Raw genomic sequence first — 21,538 nt, 5'->3', positions numbered from 1 at the left:
AACTAAAGAAAACTAATGTTATAATATCAAAGCTTTTTCATTAGTACATGTACAAAGACACCAAAAGAAACCAAAAAAAAAAAAAAACTTACTAGATCATACACCATGGTCTTGATCAAGAATAAAACAATAGGAATCTTGCTTTTGTTATTTTTTTGTATAAAACTCTCCTCCAAAACCCTAATGATGCAACGGGTTCGGACCGGTCGGGACAAGTCGTTTTTCAACACCATATCGTTGATCAATCTCACCTCTGGCTGGCTCCTCCCGTTGCTCGTAGACATCGTCCCGATGGTGGTAGTGGTGGTGGTGGTGGTGAACATTTTTCACAAAAGGTGTGAAGTCAAAATTGCTTGCTATAAGTGCTTTTCTCTGACCAAACAAAGAGTGGTGATGATGATGATCATTAGATATGATGACTTTGTTGTTGGTTTTCAAGAATTTGAATTCTTGAAATAGTAGAACAAGTAGAGAGAGCCAAAGAATAAAGCATATTACATGAGGAACCTTTAAGACCATGTTGAAAGAAAATAATCACAAGAGGAAACATGGATATTGATCATCAATGAAATAAAAGAGTTATAAGAAATAATAATAATAAAGGATCAATTTTTTTCTTCTTCTTGGAGATTGAGAAACTTTGAAGGTTGACAGCTTGAATCTAATGGATTTGCTTACATGTGAGACTTGTGAATAAGCTAAAAAAAAATTAATGTTGTGTATAATAAGGAAAGGTGGAGAGTTTGTGTGAGGAGTTGGGTGGAAATTAAAGGAAATGGGGGAGGTAGACCCTTTTTCCCAATAAATGTTCCTTAGATTTCAAGGAATAATAAAAGTGGTCATTATGTATATGTGGATTGTCAAAATTCTAAATCCCCTGAATTATACCATATAGATTTTGAAATCAAGAGGTATAATTGTTTGAACTTTTGGATATTTTCGAGATAAATTATGAAAATTATTGTATTAGGTCTACCAAACATTAGAGAAATGTATATAATAGATCGATATTAATATCATTTACTCTTTCAATAATCATTACTAGGGAAAAAAATAAAGATAAGCGAACTTATGAAGATCATGTGACAATTTTTTTTTATAATAGATGAACCTGATTATAATAAAAGTATTAAATACATGTATTTTATACGAGATTAACTTTTATAGTTTTTCGATTACATTAGGAGATCGGGGGAAGAGGAACGAATGTGGAAGAGTACTTTTATCGATACTGCTAGTCTATAAGTTTTGGTGATAATTTAACTTTTATACAATTACAAGTAAAAAGGAATGTTTATAATATCAAATTGATTAATATAAGAAAAAATTATCTAAATACATAATTTATTTTATCATATATTTAAAAAAAAATTACCATTTGAAAAAATTATAAAAATTCCTACTCTCTTCTATTCTCGGATACATCACTTTATGCGATGTATCGATCGGATACATTGCTTTAAGTGATATATCGGGACGTTGAATACATCACTTTATGCGATGTATCAGTCGAATACATCAATTTACGTGATGTATCAGGACATAAAGAGTAAAGAAAAAAAGTAATTAGCTATTAACACTATAAGATTTATGTAATCCTTACTTAATATAATATGCAATTTAATTTTTTTTATTACAGCGGGAAAGAGGAGAGAGGGGGGAAGGAATACTACGCTATGATGGCTTGAACCCCTCCACCTCAATTGTGGAAGGCAGGAAGCTTAAGTGAGGTAGCCCACAACCTCGAGATACAAGTTAAATTGTATTGATCTCTATAACAAATTCAATTATCACGGATAAATGATTTTATCACTAAAAATTTTGTGTGATAAAAAAAAATTCGTCCATTAATCATCTCTAAAAATGGATCGCTAAAAGTATACAAATACGATTAGCGATGAAAAGTAATTTTCATGGTAATGAATTTCATATTGAAGCTAATATTTCGTAGCTATTTACCACATTTGTAAATCTTTTTCCTTTTTTTTTTTAAAAAAAATATTTTATAAAAGTCAACTCTCTCTTTTCTCTTTCTGTAAGGAGAACATGGATATATATTGGTACCAATAAGAGAAATTCCATTCACTTTCCATACTGTTTTGAGTGAATTGTAAAGTGTGTTTGCTATATGGTGGGGGAACAAGTGTAATCCATATTATCATTCTACCAAGCAATCTAGCACTATTTGGACAAAAGTGAAGCTAGTTATAATGTATTGATTGTGTCACATAGGGGGTTTATGGGAAACAAATAATAAGCAATAATACAAGTGCACTTTTAGTGGGATTTATCAAGAATGGTTTTCACATTTCTATACAACTCAAATCTTCATTATGATATTGAAAAATAAATAAATTATGAGACTATGACAAAAGAAGATCAACCAAGACAAGTGTGTGAAGTTTGGACCATCAAGCCAAACTTGAAATAAATTTAAAATATCTCAAGTTTTATTTATTTTCCAATTGATTGAAGTTAGACTTTGACTAATCAAACTTCAAATGTATATATTTGAACTTTAGATAAAAATATTTAAAGTTTGCTTGGATAAATAACGTGCCAAACTTCAGATATAATTTATAATTTTGCATGCGAATTTTTGCAACTTCGAACGTGTATATCAAAACACTGAAGTTGATTCTAAATTGGTTAAACTTACAAAACTTTGCACATTACGGCTATGCCTTAATAGGGGTCTTGAAAACCATAAAATTTTCATCAGTTGTTCCTCTGTGTAACCTCTATTTTGTAAATGATCCCCCTTTTCTTTTTCTTGCCAACTTCAAAACCTTTTATACCACAATCTAAAGATTTCTATAGAAAAAACTGAAAACCTAGCCTAAAAATTTGTATGCTATCGTGAATATTATACGATAATCTAATATTTTATCTATAAAATTGAGCAATATATAAGAAAGATATTATACCCTAATCTAACATGGTCTACAATGATTATTTCTCAAAGATTATATTCGCACAATTTTATTTTTTTTAAAAGGTTAAAATTTAAATGATATCCTTCAATTATATTAAATACGGGCCTGATTGTCAAAGCCCAATGTTTGCTTGCTTTATTTAGTCCAGGCCCATTAATCAAAGTGCACCGGCGCTTTTGGGCTTTTGCCGCCTGAATCCATTCCCTATATGGTGTCGTTTCGTTCACATATAAAACCATCAAACAATCCCCAAAATTCAATCGAAACGTAAAATCCCCAAACCGAATCTTCAAGGATCCAAAGTATCGATCAAAGAAACGAAGCTCTGAAGATCAAAAAATGGTACGTAGATCATAAGATTTAATGTTAATCATGAGTAATTCGTACTTTTTCCAGTTTTTGTTCAACATCTAGGGTTTATATCAATGTTTAATTATTATTTTTGTGCCATGATCGTGTTGATTTGGAGTTGTTATATGTTCAGAATTATCCATAATTGAATATGATAGAAGGTTTGAATATTTTAAATACACTCTTATGAATTTGCCTTCGAAAGAGTTTTTGAGCTGTTATATGATTAAGGGTTCCAGTTTGGCTATTAATACATATTAGTAAAAGTTACTCAAGGTTGTCGTGTAGTGTTTTGAGAATTATGAGGTCTCAGGTTCAAATTCCAGCATAGACTAGGTGATTTCTTCCCCTATGTCTTATCTATCTTAGCCTTGGTGGATAGAATTATCCCGTGGTAGTGGAATTGCTATATATTCATAAAAGGTAGTTATTTCTGAAAAGTTGCGATTCATTCGTTGGTGATGTTCAATTTGGCCATTGATTGTATGATTGTGATGAGCTGTTACTTGATTAGGGTATCTAGCTCTGGCTATGTAAGTTACGCTATGTGTAGCTGGTCTCAAGTCCACATAAAAGGATGAGGGTTATGGTTTATTGACAGTCAGCATAGAAATAGTTAAGTATAATGAATCCTCTGAGTTTGTTACTGGGTGTAATGAGTTGTATAGATGGTATTCATGCAACTAGTTTGAGGTTGAGGTGCGGTTAGTTACTGTTTCTTGCTTGATTTATTTGATTATGGTTTCCATCTTCTATTGATTACTAGTTTAGGCTGTAGTATTTAATTCTAAGAAATGAGATTTAGAGAGACCTTTCAGTATAATATCTTCAATGATGACTTTCAATATTAAAATCTATGAGGCTATCTGTAATTTTGATGGCTTCCTTCTAATTATATGGTCGGTTCATGTAAGGATAGGTGAAGGTAAAAGGGCAGGAGGGTGTCTGCATTTGATCCTTTTGAGAACTATTTACTGTGTCCTTTTTTTTCTAAATTGTAAGAGGTGTGAGGAAGTTGACTCTTTTTGTTTTTTTGGTCCATTTTTTGAGAGGTTGTGAAAGCTTATATGGAGTGTAAGGCCTTCCAGTCATTTCTTCCTAGCGGATATGACATGTATCTCTCCCTTTTTTACTTTCCCTTCTTACCTTTTTAGTTATTTTTTTCTTTTTTCACCCATCAAACAATCAACATTGTGAAATGCTCTATTATTCACCAGTGAGCTCTGTATATTTTCTTGTATTCTTATCTATCTTAGCGGTTGTTGTGCGGTAAGTAACTATTCGAAAGACGTATCTCTAATTAACTTTATGGTAGGTGCAGTAACACAATTTACAGGACAACTCTGTCTAAGCTCCTAGTGAACTTTTGGCTTGAGTTTTCATTTCTTTGTTTTTTCCTTTTAACTCTCAAAATGCTAGTACTAAATTGTTGTTTGTTATTTTTATGTGTTTTGCAGTCTTCACTTGCAGCTGCTAGGGCAGACAACTTTTACTATCCTCCAGAATGGTCTCCCAAGAAGGTAAATAGATTTTAAAAAAATTAATTCTTACATTTCTGTATCTGGTGGAGTATTGGATTCAGAAAAGAGTTCTAGTTACTAATTCATGTTTCGTTTCAGGGCTCACTGAACAAGTTCCATGGTCAACATGCTCTCCGAGAGAGAGCAAGAAAGATAGACCAAGGCATTTTAATTATAAGGTACTGAACTATGAAATTCTTTATTTTACTTGTCCATTGGGTAGAAGAATTTGAAGTGATGTTTACCATTGCATTGCATGCCCCACCCCCTCACCCCCCCCCCCCCCCAAAAAAAAAAAAAAAGAAGAAGTGAGATTTACCATGCTGTAAACTACGCCTTCAATGAACATCTCACAAAACCTTCCTCATTTTTCCAGGAAGCATTCATGTACGTCATAAAACATTGTAATACAGATGACTTATCTAAATAGAATGAAAGGGAAAAAAAAAAGAGATGCCGGACTTGCTTCCTTGGCCTTATAATTGCTTAACCTGGAGAATTTATTAGCATGATTTAATTTTTTAACAGATTTAAATAGTAGGTATCACCTAACATATTGGGACTTTAGCTTGAGGCTGTTTCTCACCTCAATTGACATTGGTAAGCATGATGGTTCGAAATGCATACTTGGACCCAAAACTTTTGAAAGTGTCCTGCTTGACAACATTGAGGCCGTTTGGATGAGCTTAAAAAAAGTAACTTTTATGTATGAAGTGTTTTTAGAACTTTAAAGTGCTGAAAGTTATTTTTATAAATAAGCAGTTGAGTGTTTGGATAAAAGTGCTTAAATGAGGAAAATTATGTGAATTTTAGGGTTAAAAGAATAAAAAGGGTAGTTTGGGAATTTAATTAAAATATAAGGGATATAAAAGTAATTTCCATGGTCAAAGAAAATGACTTTAAGCACTTAGAAAAAAAAAAGTTAGGAATCCTAACTTTTCATTTTTGACTGACTTTAAGAACTTTCTGGCTTAAAGTTAGCATTAGGCAAACACGTCCAAAAGCTGAAAAGGGGCTTTAAGTTGAAGCCAATCCAAACGGGCTCATTGTAGTAAAGCTAAGACTAAGTTCAATATCTCGGAAATGATGATGGTGGAAATCTGCTCAGTTACAAAAGAAGGAATTTGAAGTGTCTTGCTCATGCAGCATTTTTTTATTAGTATTCTCATGCATTATTCTCTGCTGTTATGAGCATCATCACTTACTACCCGATATCCTTTTGTTATAGGTTTGAGATGCCATTTAATATCTGGTGTGGGGGATGTGAGTCGATGATTGCCAAGGGTGTGAGGTTCAATGCTGAGAAAAAGCAAGTAGGAAATTATTACTCTACAAAGGTAAGTTCTTTTTTTTCATGATGCAGTTAATGAGCCATAAAATTCTCGCTTGTACGCCAAAATTTGTCAACTCAAATGACTCTCTGTTTTTTGTTTGCTAATTGTAATTCCTTACTTATGTTAGATATGGAGCTTTACTATGAAATCTGCATGCTGCAAGCATGAAATTGTCATTCAAACAGATCCAAAAAACTGTGCGTATGTTATTATTAGTGGAGCTCAAAAGAAGACTGAAGACTATGACGCCGAAGATGCTGAAACCTTGGTTCTCCCAGTAGATGAAGGTAAGTATTATAGTTGTATTGAAGAATTATTTGGTGCATTTCTTGATAAATTCATGTTTCTAAAAGCTATTGCATTGACAGGTGCATAGAAGTCTCTCGGCAATTTTTCATACAGTATTTATCGTATTGATCTGTAATTATTAGGAGAAATGCATTTTGTTAATAACCGATCTACTTCTATATCCAGATAAAAGTAAGTTGGTAGATCCTTTTTATCGCCTTGAGCACCAGGAGGAGGACTTGAAGAAGAAGAAAAAAGCTGAGCCTTTACTAGTTCGTCTTCAGCGAGTATCTGATTCTAGACATTCAGATGATTATGCGATGAACAAGGCTCTTCGAGCCAAGCTTAGGGTATGTTTTCTTATTTACTACTAGTTTTCTGGTCTCCCTCCTTTATTCCTTTATACTCGACGCTTGAGTCCTTATCATCCTCTGGCATGTATACAGGGTCAAAAGAGAAGAGTTGCCGAAGAAGAGGCTGCTGCTAAGAAAACAGGATTTGGTATTAGGTTACTACCACCTTCTACAGAGGATGCTGCAGCTGCTGCAAGTGTTAAATTTGCTCATAAGTTCGATAGGAACAGAAGGGATAAGCGAGCCATCATTTACTCTGGGTCTATCTTTTCTGGATCGTCTAGTTCTTCGAAGCATTCAGAGCTAGAATCTAAGATGAGAAAAATAAACGCTTCTGCTGCATCAAAGCTGCTGGTTGGAGGATTTAAGCCCTCGTCGTGGTCTGAAGCTAGTGTTTCATCTAAGAAACAAAGGAGAATTTAACAAAATGATTCCCCCTGCTGATAAATGTGTTAACCTCCCTGATCGAGAATTGAGTTGGAATTTGTTGTCTCCTACTTACAATTTAGTATCTCTACCTACTTATTAAGTGCCCGGGTAGGCGGTTGAGTTTTACTTGTACAGATTTGATGTTTGTCTGAGTGATTTTCGTTCCGGTTTTTAACTGTGTGTATCTATCAAGAATGAAAGAGAATTTGTATCCATCACAGCGAAGTTAGAACTACACATAATATATGTTGGTGGTTCTATTTGCTTGTACTGAACCACGTATCAAGAATGTTCCCAAGTAAAAATTACTTGTTTTTTTTTGACAGATTGAAAGAATGTACTCGTTTAGTGGAGTGACAGATAAATTGTATAGCAGTGAAAGATGCAACAAGTTACTTTCTTTACTAAGGAGCTCGGACTCTTCACTTTCAGCGACACAATGTGGGTGTGGGATATGTACCTTTGAATCCGACACCTACAATGTGGGTGTAGGATGCAGACCTGCGAATTCGACCTCTAAATCCACACTCATATCAACAATTCCCGCGAGTTCGAACAACTTAGCTTTCTACCCTATTCTTGACTACTAGGATTTATGACAAGCGTGAATAACTTTAGCTATGCGTACTTATTTGATTTCTTGAGATTTCTCTCCTATCTCTGCAACTCTAAGAAAATTCTCTATTGCTGATGGTTTATTAACCTATTGTTCTTACTAGTACCCTATACTAAATTCCAAAAATTAACCCAAAAGTCTAAGCCACCTGACACTTCAAATTCACCACGCAACCACTAATCTTTTACAAAATATAAATGCATATGGGTATAGAATGACTCTACTCCTCTCTCCAAAGACGCAACTGTTTATTTATAAGATTAGTTTCAACATTATCAACTAAGTTAAAACATGCTTTAAGTTTTAAAAAAATATGATATTTGAAAAAAGTTGAAAGAAAAAAGATATTTAGAAGTTGAAGTTGGGTATGTATATGTATTTAACTTGAGAAAAAGTAAAAAAAATTGAGTGAAAAAGAAAATTCACTTAAAAGCTTGTCAAAAACACTTTTTGGAACTTGAAATAGATTTTTTTTTCCTTCAAAAGTTCAGTTCAATAATACAATCGAACGTTATTTTAGTTTTTTCAAAACAAAAAAGAATGAAAAAAAAAACATGTGCAAACGGCTATAAGTAAAATATCTGGCCCCATCAGATTTCTCGAGTTGTTTGGGTAACTAAGTTGTCTTTGTCAAGAGCTCTTCATCCGACTTTTCGGTGAAAATTTGAATTTAGTCGGAACTCAATATTAATAGGAAAATTGAAAAACACACAAAAAGAACCAATATGTGACACAATCGACAAGAGTCGTGATAGAGTGGTAAGTATTCATTCATTCTTAATCAGTAGTATCAAATTCGAATTTTTTAAGATAACAAAGTTACTTTTGTTATGAAGCGTTTTACCCCAATCCAACACATACCAATACATGTCTTCGTGATACGAATCTAAATTTAATCGAACCTCAATATTAATAGTGAACACCGAATAAGAAAAAAAACACATGAAGAACCAATATATGACACAATATTAATGGGAACACAGCCAACATTAATTATCTTTCTTTTAGATGGAGGTTAATTAAGGAGCATTCTATATTCAAACACACACAAATACAGAGACTTTTGTGTCTCCAACAGAAGTAACAGCTTTTGACACAAACATGTTGTTAGAGTTTTTGCCTTGATTTTCTTACCTTATTTGAATTTTACTTTTCACTATTATCATAAATTCTTTAATTTTTTCTGAAAGGAAAACATGATTTTCTTTCATATTTGGGTTATTCCTTTTCTTAGATGAAAAGTTCTGAAACTCTATAAGTTGAAGAACCCTCTTCTCGTAAAAAAAAACATAATAGCATCTACAATATAGGCGTTTAAACAGTTTTGTTTAGGAGAGATTTTCTCTCAATAGTTTTAATATTTTTCTTTGATATTAATTTTTTCATATGTATAATAATATTATGCTTTTTAGTATAGTTTTTGTCATTTAATTTATCGCCTCTATGATTTACAAATGTAAGCTTCCGCATGACGCCTTAATTTCTTTCTAACCAAGCACATGTTGCATCTATCAGTGTTCTGCTTCTTATTTCTTCCAAAGATCAATTTTAAGAATAGAATAGTGCTTCTTCTAGCAGAACCTAATTTGGTGAAAAAGGCAATAAATGCTTAATAATTCTATCAAAAGTACACTGATGGTATAAAGATTTTTTACACATCAATATATATATATATATAACTTATGATAGTTGGTTAGTTATCATTTTTACAATTTGACTATTTCTTCCACTTCAATTTTCATGACGTAAGTTGAATCGGCATGAAAATTTTATAATATTTCTTTTTTAATCTAAAACATGTCATATATAGAAGTGTGCATTTCTTTTTAAAATAAGCTAATTAAAAAGGAAAATATATGGCATAAATTGAAATATAAAAGATAATTATTTTATCAATTGATGCTTATAATAAAGAATTTTATCAATAATTACTTGGGAAGTGTTCTGATATTCTTTGTACTACTATCAAAACATAAACTATTGTTATCACTTTTTTCTTGTTATATACTACTACTGATCTGAGTACAAAGTGTCAGATGGGTAAAAAATTATTGAAGAAAAGAGGCACGACTTTTTATGAAGTTAAATTAATTAAAATGAAAGTGACTAAATGGTTGGTGAAGTTTAAAAGAGGTATTTCTTTTCGTGGTTCATAATGTCTTGAATAAGAACATGAAATGCCAACTTTTTATGTTGGACTTCAATTAGTCAAGAGGAAATAAATACAAAATAGATAGAAAAAATTGCTTGGGGGCATTTGGGAAAGTCGGCCGATTGGGTGTCTTTATTCAAGCGACGGTATAGAAGAAGAATGAAATGAAGTCTTTTGTTTTAAGTTGTTTATCTAATTGACATGAAATTTAAGAAAGTAAAAAATATTTTTAAAATTTTATAGTCTAAATTAAAAATATGTAAAATGTATTGAAATGTTCGTTAATCTTATGGTCTATCATTGTATATGAACTAATTAAGACCATTTTGCGTTATATCCAAATGGTGTCGGTCTATTATAAAAGAGGTGGCGTATTTTATTTGGCTAACTTAACTATCTAATAGATACTTGATAACACGTCTAAAAGTATTTCAAATATTTGATCCATAAGTGTCTAATAAAAATATTTTATCATATGTTCAAGTGATTAATTAGATCAAGTCGTAGTTAGAGTGTTTAAATGGAATTTACTCATAAATTTTTCAAGCATTGGTTTTCTTTGCCTGTTTTCAATTTCATCACTCAAACCTTTTCAAATCTAATCTATTGAATCAATTGTTGATATTAGGTGAAATTGGTTTAGTTCATTGTGATGTCCATGATAGAGTACGGGCTCATGAGTAGTGATGGAGTCAGAAATTTGGTGAAGAATATACAATTTTTTTCGATTATGTTTAAGGTATAAAAAATTAAATATATCCTCATAATAGTTAACTTTTAATCTCTATACACCATATAATTTTTCGCTGAAGATTGTGCACTAGACCACCCTTCGCTAGGATGGCTCCGCCCAAACCGATGAGGGTGGATTACGAAGAATGATTGACAGGCTTTCTAGCTTAATTAGTATGCACTTTTTTTAGTCAAATAATATAGCTCAAGAAATAAATTTGTGGGATTTGCTAAGTCAAAATGAATAATACGTGTCATGATATTTGACTGTGAAGGTCATGTCACGATCCCAATTCGCCGTGACTGGCACCCACAATAACCCTCGAGTGGAAGAACCATTTTTACATCCCAACTTATCAAACTTAAGAGATAACAATTAAAGACTTGCGGAAACAAGAATAAAACCAAAAATAATACGGAGTTCTCATAAACTCAGCTAACAATTTTAATAACAACGAAATACGAAAACATCCTAAGAACTAGAAGTCGTCCGTACCAAAACTCTAATCAAATGTCAATGTAAAGAAAAAGGAGAACACTCCCAAAAGAAGTCATAAAACTGAACAGTGTTTGAAAATCTGAGTCCTGAAAAAGGAACTAGAACAGAGAAGAGTCCGCGACAGCTTTGAAACAAATAGCTCACCCTTGAACTAGAACAAGTTTTACTCTTCTAACTGAGGTCTATCCGCAGCCGGCTGAATATGTTTTGTACTCAACAAAATAGCAGTGCAAAAGTAGTATCAGTACACAAAAATAATGGTGTACTGGTAGGATCACGCGATTAGCCAGTATACGGATCATAAACAAGTAAATTCCACACAATAGGCATATACATATACAAAATAAATAAACTAATCCCAAGGTCAACCATATTCAGTAATATCACAACTCCATATTTTCCACATGCTATAACTTTACACAAGGGTCCTCTCAAGGGACCTACAAACAATCAATTTTGTGTCGGAACGTGATACCCGATCCAAACATACCACAATCACAAATACATTCAATATTTACAAAATTATATCGCCAAGAACAAGTTCATCACAAAACATGCCAGCAAGTGATCATTTCACACATAGAGACTGTTTGGATTGGCTTTAAGTTGGTCAAACTAACTTATAAGCTCTTTTTTAGCTTTTGGACGTGTTTGCCTAATGCTAATTTTAAGCCATAAAGTTCTTAAAGTCAGTCAAAAATGAAAGTTAGGATTTCTAACTTTTTTTAAGTGTTTAAAGCCATTTTGTTTGACCATGTAAATTACTTTTATATCCCTTATATTTTAACTAAATTCTCAAACTACCCTTTTTATTCTTTTAACCCTAAAATTCAAACACTTATTTTCAACATAAGCACTTTTATCCAAACACTCAACTGCTTATTTATAAAAATAACTTTCAGCACTTCAAAGTTCTAAAAACACTTCATACATAAAAGTTACTTTTTTTAAGCCCATCCAAACGGGCTCATAATCTAGCAGGTTTTCCTATTCATATACACACATGCATATCATGATTTAATTTAATAAGTATATGAAATACATACGGGGAACTAGACCATCACCTACCTCAAATTCACGCTTCAACAATCTTAAAATACAAGAGTTTTCCCTTTTCGGGTTCGTTCTTCTCGTTCTTGTCTAGAAAAAATAAACACATATAAAGAATCAACACCATGGTCTAACTATCATTAAATATAACACAATTCACACTCTAGCCCAAATCCATGGTCCTAGCTCCACTACAAGAAACATGATATTTTGCGGCAACTTTTCGTGGTAACACACACGGTTGCCACAAAAACAAGAACTTTTGGAGCAACTTGGAAAGATTGCCACAAAAGATTATGGTATTACTGGCGATTCTTATTATTGCCACTAATAATAACGTTTTTGTGGTGACTATGTTTCGGCCGCCACAAAAGTGAACTAAAATTTTCTAATAAAACTTAGGTTGAAGAAGAATTAGTGGCGACCTATAAGATGTCACTGCTAAAAATTATTAGTGGCGACCTATAAATGTACAACATATCTTTAATTGACCTTTTAGTAGAAGAATAATGATATTTCAATTTAAGAAATTTTCTGGTGCTTTCTGTTATAATATTGGATGTTTTTAATATTGACAGAAATATACCTATATATTTATTTTAGAAAATTAATAATGCAAAATCTATTAGCATTAAAAAAAAATTATTGAAAAATTAAGTTATAGTGGCGACATTTGGTTTCCATTAAAAGTAACTGGCTATTGCAGCGACATGAATTGCTGCTAAAGAAAAATGGTTTTGTAGCGGGTGATGTCGCCACTAAAAGTCGATCTATAGCGATCCTATTGAAATGGAACTGATTTACTAGAATAGTCATCGCTGATAAATCTCTTTGCTCGGGGTTCAACCCCTTCACGAACAACCTGATCCTCTCCTCCTCTGTAATGACCTGCAGGATGGTGTACCTGGACAATGCATAAAACTTGGCTTCATAAGAAGCCATTGATAACCCTCTCTACTCAAGGGCCATAAACTCATTCTTCTTTCAGTCCTTCAAGGTACGGGGCACATACTTTTCTAGGAATAGAACATAAAAATGAACCCAAGAGAGTGGGGGCAACACAGGCGAACGACCCTCCACATTAGCCCTTCACCACTGCTTGGCCTCGCCCTATAGCTGGAACGTCACAAACTCTACTCCATGTTGGTGCACTATACCCAGCTTGTGCAACCTCTCATAACTATCCAAAATAAACTCATAAGCATCTTCATTTTTTGTACCCTAGAAGACTGGGGTTTGAGTTTGAGGAACTTAGTGAGCATGTCATGCTCAGTACTAGTCATCACATGACCCATTAGTGGCCTGAAAAATACATTTGTGCCTACCACCTCATTTGTTGGTTGAGCTACAACAGCAAACGAATGAGCAACAGGAATAGGTGCTACAGGCGTGGTGGAGATCACTCTAGTGCCAGTCAACCCACTCAGAAAGGCCATGATCTGCTGAGCTAAATTGGATCCAAAGGGAGAATACCAGCGGCACCAGTTTAAGTGTCCTCCTCTTGTTCAGCCTACTCTTGCTCTTCTCCAAATTCCACCTCTTCTTCGAACTCATTCTGGGGAGCAGGAGGGGCCTCACCTACCAGCACCTCCTCAATAGGGACCTCCACTCTGGCAGGTGCTACTCTCTCTCTTTCCCTGCCTCGTCTCCCTTTCCTGGCTCTTCCTCTGCCATGCCCTCGAACCGTCGAAAGAATGGCTCTTCTTCTGGGTCCACTGGAACTACGGTCCTGATATCGTTATAGAGAGTTTTGACCATCTGCGGACAGAAGAGTGAAAGAGGTTAGATATTAATTTGGATTGGAATCAAGTTATAGCACGAAGGAAAGAAAACAATGAAACTTTTTCTAAAATCTTGTAGCCTCTCGAAGAAAAGTATAGACGTCTCTATACCATTCTGCAAGACTCTACTAGACTTATTTTGGTATGACGAGATCAATGAATTTAGGCTCTGATACCAGCCTTGTCAAGACCCCGACCCGCATTGACTGACACCCACAATAACCCTCTAGTGGGAGAATCATTTTTACAGTCCAACTTGTCAAACTTAAGAGATAATAATTAAAGACTTGCAGAAACAAGAATAAAACCAAAAATAATACTGAGTTTCCATAAACTCAGCTAACAATTTTAATAATAATGAAATGTGAAAACATCCTAGGAACTGAAAGTCATACGTACCAAAACTCTAATGAAATGTCAATGTAAAGAAAAAGGAGAAAACTCCCCAAAAAAGTCATAAAACTAAACAGTGTTTGAAAATTTGAGTCCTGAAAAATAAGACTAGAATAGAGAAGAGTCCACGGCAACTTGAAACAAATAGCTCACCCTTGAACTCTAACAAGATTTACTCTTCTAGACGAGGTCTCTCACAGCCGGCTGAATATGTCCTGTACTCAACAAAATGGCAGAGTAAGAGTAGTATCAGTACACAAAAATAATGGTGTACTGGTAGAATTACGCGATTAGCCAGCAAGCGGATCATAGACAAGTAAATTCCACACAATAGGCATATACATATACAGAATAAATCAACTAATCTCAGGTTCAACCATATTCAACAATATCACAACTTTATATTTTCCACATGTTATAACTTTACACAAGGGTCCTCTCAAGGGACATACAAATAATCAATTTTGTGTCGGAATGTGACACCCGATCCAATTATGTGCTGGAACGTGACAACCGACGCAAACATACCACAATCACAAATACAATCAGTATTTACAACATTATATCGCCAAGAATAGGTTCATCACAAAACAGGCCAGCTAATGATTATTTCACACATAATCTAGCAGATTTCCTATTTATATACAAACATGCATATCATGAAGCAATTTAATAAGTATATGAAACACATACGGGAAACTAGACCATCACCTATTTTAAATTCACGCTTTAACAACATTACAAAGTAAGAGTTTTTTTCTTTTCGGGTTCATTCTTCTCGTTCTTGTTCTAGAAACAGTAAACACATATAAAGGATAAACACCATGGCCTAACTATCATGAAATATAACACATTCCACACCCTAGGTGAAATCCATGATCCTAATCCCACCCTAAGGCTATTTTCCACCATTAGTTTTCAGTTCAAACCCTCCTCCAATGATTGCCAACCATAAATTCTAGGTTCTAGGAATCAAAGGATGAATTTAGGGAGTAAAATCCTTATCTTAAGCATGGAAATCCGTAGAAAATTGATAAAATTCGCTCTAGGTCGCCTCTTGAAGTCTTAGAAACTGATTTTTTAGAAAAGGACCATTTCTGGACTTTGTCACGACTTTAGCCGCGATTGCCTTGCTCTGGCGCGACCCATCCTGCTTTGGAGGGTATGTGGAAACAGTGAGCTCAGAGTTTGTGCTCCAAGCCCCTATTTCACAACACACCCTCTTCAAAGGATATATTAAAATATACACTTCACACTAACTTCGATTACGAGAGTTTTACTCACCCGAATGCGATTTCACGAAGCCGTAAATGCTCTGTATTGTCTTGGCTATCAGCCTATCCAATCAAATTAGAGATGTGATCTACCATCATTCACGTGATCACCCTAGACTTCACCTGACTCAGAATTCATCCAAGTCTGGCCTAGGCTAAATTTTTCCGAAGTTACTACCCAAATTTTTCTGGCCCAAAATCCTTCCCTTGACCTATTCCTAATGATGGGAATAGGTCGTTCATGAAGAAATAGCTTAAATGACATATGTCTTTGACTCCACTTGAATGAATTTATTGAGCTGGTAACATCAATTTACTATAGTCAACCCAATAGATTTACTTGTAGTATGTTATTATTCTTTCTATTCTTTTCTGTAGTACATTTTTTTAAAATGCTGCAATAAATGTAATTAGCTCTATGAAATAGTGTTGTCTTTTTTCTTTGTTGTAGACTGCCAATAATTTAGTGCTAGTGATTGTAATATTATCAAGTTGAGCTCTCTCAAAGTACTATATTGACATAGAATATGAAATATAACATCTTTAAGTCCAACTACTAGTGGAGACAACTAATTGTTGGTTAGATTTCATTCCCAATCTATTAAAAAATTAAATATAAAATATTAATTAGCAATGGAGAAACTTTACTTTAGCATACATTCATGTTTGCCAGTGATTTAAGGTTTGATTTTTGGGTATGAAGTCGTTTTTATTAGAAAATATTCTTGTAGAACTTTCCGGCTCAAACTCGAATTTAATCGGATATCAACATAAATATTGAACACCGGGGTGGAAAACAGACAAACAAACAAAAAAAGTAATAAGTTTCACTTTGCATATTCTAGGGCAAACTCTATGTACTAACCATTAGGGATGGCAAACGGTGCGAGAAGGGGCAATTGCGGGATAAATTCGCACCTGTGTCCGCGTTCCCGAAGGCATCCCTCTCTTTCAAGAGGATTCGCGGCATGTCAAGCCCTGTAGAGTAGCTGTACTTGCCTTTTTCTTAGAGTGGATTGAGGAAGAAGTGGAACTCAGATGAGATTTATCCCTCAACAATGTAAGAATTTTCCTGACTATTGTATCAACAGCCCAGGGTGCAGACACCTCTTGTATCATGATCAGTCTAACAGCTCATGCCGGAGGGAGCATCCCCACTTAGTGATCGGTCCGCTAGTTCACGCAAATCCGAAGAAGTTATCACGGACGAGCCACATGCAGGGAAACTTGTAAAGAGTAATCCAATCCACCATGTCTCGCATAGCAAAAAAAAATGTTTTCAATTTGCACAGCCCCGCCTCGCCTCACATCAATTTTGAAAAGAAATTATTAATTTCAACCCGTCTCGAACCTGTTTGCCCCGCCCTGTTTGCCATCCCTAGTAACCATTTGTTTTTTGTGCTAATCATCAATGAATAAAAATGAAGAACACATGAAATGTATATGCTCAAAGACTATGTTGCTCGAACACTTTAATAATATTATTGAATATATAACAAATCCTCCAAAAGTGATATATTTAATATTTTTAAAAAATCTAAACAATATTTTCCGGGGTACAATAACTAGAATAGCAGAAAATGAGAATAATATAGTCGGAATAGAATAAGATGGAAATTGGATTCGACTATAGTTTTCCTCTGGTAAAATCAATATGTCAGTTCCTCTGTGTATTTCCTCATTTAATGCACCATTAATTATTTCAATTTATTGCTTTTGACTGCTAAAGTTTGATGTACAAATTGGGAAGTTAACATTAGTTGTTGATATATAAGATTAAAGTTATATACATTAACATTAACAGTACAATATAATATTTTTTCGTATCAAATTACTCTTCGCCAACAATAACAAATGGTAACTATTTATAACAAACATGATAAATAGTTCAAAAATACAACGAATAATCTGTTATACATGTTAAATTATATTGAAACCGTAAAAATAAAAAATGGTATATGTTGTCTGCAAATTAAAAGTTTCATTCAATTGTATGTGCTGATATTTATTATTTTGAACATGACTTGTCTTTTACTTTGACTATATATGTAATGAATATGAATTTGAGGGTACATAAAAAAGTCAATATTAAATAATGTGGGGCATCTGACACTTACAATAAATATACCACAAGGAAAAATTAATGTCTCTTAAATCTATAGATAGAAATTGCATTTGACTTGTTGAATAATAAGCCATGCATAAAAAACACTTTTTGTTTTAATTAGTTCTGTTAATAATTTAAGTAATTAAGAAGTGATCATGGAATTTGAGATATATTTGATCAAGTCTAATCTTGATCACCTAACTAAAAGTTTTTGTCTTACCAATCGAGTTATTGAAGCATTGAATTTTCATTGTGCTATGAATGAATGATAAGATATTGATAAGAATTCTAGCAAATATTACGACTATATTATTAACAAACCTATACAAGTAAAAATGAGAGGAAGAAAAAGAAATCTAACATGTAATTATCTTTTTAAGTGTCGTACGTACATTAAGAAATTTTCATAACTTAATCAAGTTTTTGAGTACTGGTATCCCCTAAACTGATCTCGACGTAAAAATAGAAGAGAAGTAATGAAACCTTATCATACATGTGGCTACTCCATAGATTCTAAATATAGATAGAAGATGAGGGTTGCATTAAGTTTACAACTAACCTAATTATAGTCTATCTTTAATGAATCTTCTAAATAATAAATTGCCATAAATATATAAAATGGAATATTCATATGATTGAGCACAACTAGTTTAAATTCTACCATAATTTTCTGCAGCTCAGCTACAATATCCTCTTCTGACAAAATTCAAAAATATCTTTAAATAAATAAATAACTTCCACAGTTAAAAATAATTATAAAACCTCCAACATCTAGAACAGTACTGCTTGACCTTAATATCCACCTAGATAATTGGTAGCTAGCTAACATGCCATTTTTCAACAACAATAACATATTGATAGAAATCTCAGAACGAGGTCTGAAAAAGATAGAATATAAGGTAGAATAACTCATGGAGGATCTTAATATAACACGATTATTTTGTATAAATTTGATGAACTACTTAATATTGTATTATGTATATGGAATATTCTGGAAGTAATTCTAAAGAAGCATAAACAACTCTATAATTAACTCAGGTTGCTCGGGATCTTAAAAAATGTAGCGACTAGTGTGTGGTAGGTGTTGAATCTTTCAAAAATAGTGTATTTCTAGAAGATCCTGCTTGGGTGTCATAATATTTTTAGAGAATTCAAGCAACATAGTTAGTAACACTATATATCTATATAACTGTATCCCAAAATCTAATAATAAAAGAAATCCCAAATCAACAAAAGCAAGTAGTACAAACATAAATTTTTATTAGTTCTCAACCTCTCACAATCAAGTAGCAAAGTTCAAAAATACCAAACTTTGCCATATTCCATAAATCAACAAACCAAAAACAAAAATAGTCTTAATGCCCTTGTGGTCCGGCTCCGGCCCTTCCCCAAACCCCGTTACATAACAGGAGCTTAATGTATCGAGCTGCCCTTTTTTGTCTTAAATGCCTGCAGGAGAAATGATTTTCTTGGTCCAGAATCTAAAATTGATGAAATCTTAAATTGTCCAAATAAATTGAGCTAGGGTTATTACCTGCAAATGGGATTTGAACCTCACTTGTCATTGAAAAATTTTCATGAATCCCCAAATTGAAGCAATTGTCAGAAATATCTATGTCTCCTTTGATTATTCCATTGTTGTCATAATCAAATATAGAAGTTATTGAGGAATAGCTTGCACCACCTAAGTACTTTTCCATGATCCCAACATTAGCAAATTGATGTTCAAGAGATTTTGAATTTGACCCTAATTTAGGGTTTGTTTCATCCAATTCTTGATTGCCCTTTTTGTTGTGACCTAATTTGATCATCATATTCTCTTTGGTCTTTTCCCTTGCCATTGCTCTTATTGGCTTCTCATTTGAACCAATTTTTCTCAATTTCCTATTATCATCATTGTTTTCACTACTATTATTCTCTTGTGGGATGTTTTTTGAGAGCTCTTTGATGGCATTCTTGGAATTGGTAAACAACCATTCTATGGTATTACTTGCCTTATCAAACCCTAACATGTCTTGGAGATCGAAGAACTTACGTGCTATTTGAAGGGACAATCTCATCCTTCTGTCTCTCACTCCTTGAGCTGTGCAAATCTTGCTATGCCTATCCTTTTTTCCTGTTCTCCTTCGTGGTTTTGCACTTAGTTTTCTCTTCTTTGATGATGTGGCTGGCTCACTAGGGATTTTTCTTGTGATAGCCAGATTTGAACTCTGATCTCCCATGATTTTCGTGTTGAGCCGTGTAGATCTTGAATTGTCAATGCTATGGTTATCTTTGATGGCGTTGTCCGGATCAGCTTTACTAATGTCATGGTTCTCACTAGCCTCTAGCTCTTGATGATGCTTTTGAGAAAATATTTGGCTTAGTGGGAGTTCATGGTCATCAAGAAATGGAGATGGGAAGTTATTCAAGAAAAATGGATGATCTTCTTCTTCTTCTACTACTACTTTTGAAGTTGAATTAGGGTTTTGATGATGATGATGGTCATGTGTATTAAGTAATTCTTGTGAGGTGTAGGAAAAAGGGTCATGGATGATGTTGCTTTTAGGAAACATATATAGGGTTTTGTAAGAATAAAAAAGACAAATCTCCAAAAGTGGCCAATCAAACTAGGGTTTTGGTTATTAATCTTTCAAGTTATCAAGAACCTTAGGTGTTGCTTTATTACATAAAGAACATATATCTTTGGTGAGAGGAATAAAGAAAAGGAAAAGATGAAGCTTTGGGAGTGGGTTTACTAGGGTAGAGACTAGGGCTTGACTAATACATTTGAATGAAGGAAAAAGAAGAAGATGAAGAAGAAATTGTACCCTAGAAATTGTAGAACATAGTGGTGGAATCCTAGAATGGTAAATATCATTGCAAGTAACAAAAAAGTACCTATTTATATCTAAAATTGTGTCAACAAATTGAATTGCAATAAGTCAATAATTTATACATTATCAATATATATACACTCAGCGAATATAAAAGGTCATCCATATTATAAGTCAAATGACTTCAATAGTTTTGACCAGATATTGTATATGTGTTAAAAACTTACAGAATAAGTATAAATAATTGATTATTTTGAATCCAATAAATCATATGAGTTATAATAAATGATTATTGTTTAGATGACTTCATAGGAAAAAAAAACATTTTACATATCATTACATTTAAAAAGAGAGGACTAGAATGTGAGTACGTGACACTGCCACGTGGCGGAAGGTGAGAGATAGATAGTAACTGGACCTAGTTAAGAGGAAGACAGGTACAAAGATATTATTTTCCTTTGTGGACCTTTGGTAGAGGTCTAATTAAAAAATTAAAGGATACTCCATCCATTCGTTTTAATTTATTTGATATATTTTAATTTGACACAAAATTTAAAAAAATTAAAAAAAAAATTAATAATCTTAAGTTTAAAATATGTTAAATGTATCAAAATATTCTTTAATTTTGAAATTAAAAAAAATGAGAGAAAAAGACATATTTTTTACTATAAAAAATGTAGATATTGCCCCAACCTATTGGTAGCTATGAAAGCTAAAAAGGAGGACCAATTATGATCAAACTTGTTTGCTTTAACACCTATGCAACTTTAAAAGTTATACACCTTTGACTGCCTGTCTAATATGTCACTTTCCTTAGTATTAACATTTTTTTTTTGTTTCTTATGGCCATGCAATGTAACTAGCACATTAAATTGCATCTACAAGGTATGAAAACAACTAAATAATT

General features: G+C 33.2%; 2 protein-coding genes across 2 annotated transcripts; one reads left to right on the top strand and one right to left on the bottom strand.

Moving 5' to 3' along the window:
• The first annotated feature begins 3,155 nt into the window (after positions 1-3,155).
• LOC129880000 (uncharacterized) lies at positions 3,156-7,547 on the top strand. Its single transcript, XM_055953796.1, has 7 exons — positions 3,156-3,278; positions 4,745-4,807; positions 4,907-4,986; positions 6,036-6,144; positions 6,269-6,428; positions 6,616-6,779; positions 6,876-7,547. The coding sequence occupies exons 1-7, from the start codon at positions 3,276-3,278 to the stop codon at positions 7,203-7,205; spliced, it is 909 nt and encodes a 302-aa protein (XP_055809771.1). The 5' UTR covers positions 3,156-3,275; the 3' UTR covers positions 7,206-7,547.
• An 11,424-nt stretch (positions 7,548-18,971) lies between these two features.
• On the bottom strand, positions 18,972-20,733 carry LOC129874354 (transcription factor TCP18-like). The gene is made up of 2 exons (XM_055949628.1): positions 19,350-20,733; positions 18,972-19,264 (listed from the first exon to the last, which is right to left on the bottom strand). The coding sequence occupies exons 1-2, from the start codon at positions 20,368-20,370 to the stop codon at positions 19,257-19,259; spliced, it is 1,029 nt and encodes a 342-aa protein (XP_055805603.1). The 5' UTR covers positions 20,371-20,733; the 3' UTR covers positions 18,972-19,256.
• Between the last annotated feature and the right edge of the window lie 805 nt (positions 20,734-21,538).

Source organism: Solanum dulcamara, chromosome 2 (assembly GCF_947179165.1).
Source record: "Solanum dulcamara chromosome 2, daSolDulc1.2, whole genome shotgun sequence".
NCBI classification, from domain to species: Eukaryota; Viridiplantae; Streptophyta; class Magnoliopsida; order Solanales; family Solanaceae; genus Solanum; species Solanum dulcamara.
Note: the sequence above shows the minus strand (reverse complement) of the source record. Positions and strands in the feature narration are given on the sequence as shown.

What these genes read in the sequence shown, in the direction of transcription:
- LOC129880000 (XM_055953796.1), top strand. An exon ending in CAAGGCATTTTAATTATAAG is followed by an intron (nt 4,987 to 6,035) that starts GTACTGAACTAT and finishes CTTTTGTTATAG; the next exon opens with GTTTGAGATGCCATTTAATA. An exon ending in CTCTTCGAGCCAAGCTTAGG is followed by an intron (nt 6,780 to 6,875) that starts GTATGTTTTCTT and finishes GCATGTATACAG; the next exon opens with GGTCAAAAGAGAAGAGTTGC.
- LOC129874354 (XM_055949628.1), bottom strand. Translation starts at nt 20,370, where the DNA reads ATGTTTCCTAAAAGCAACATCATCCATGACCCTTTTTCCTACACCTCA.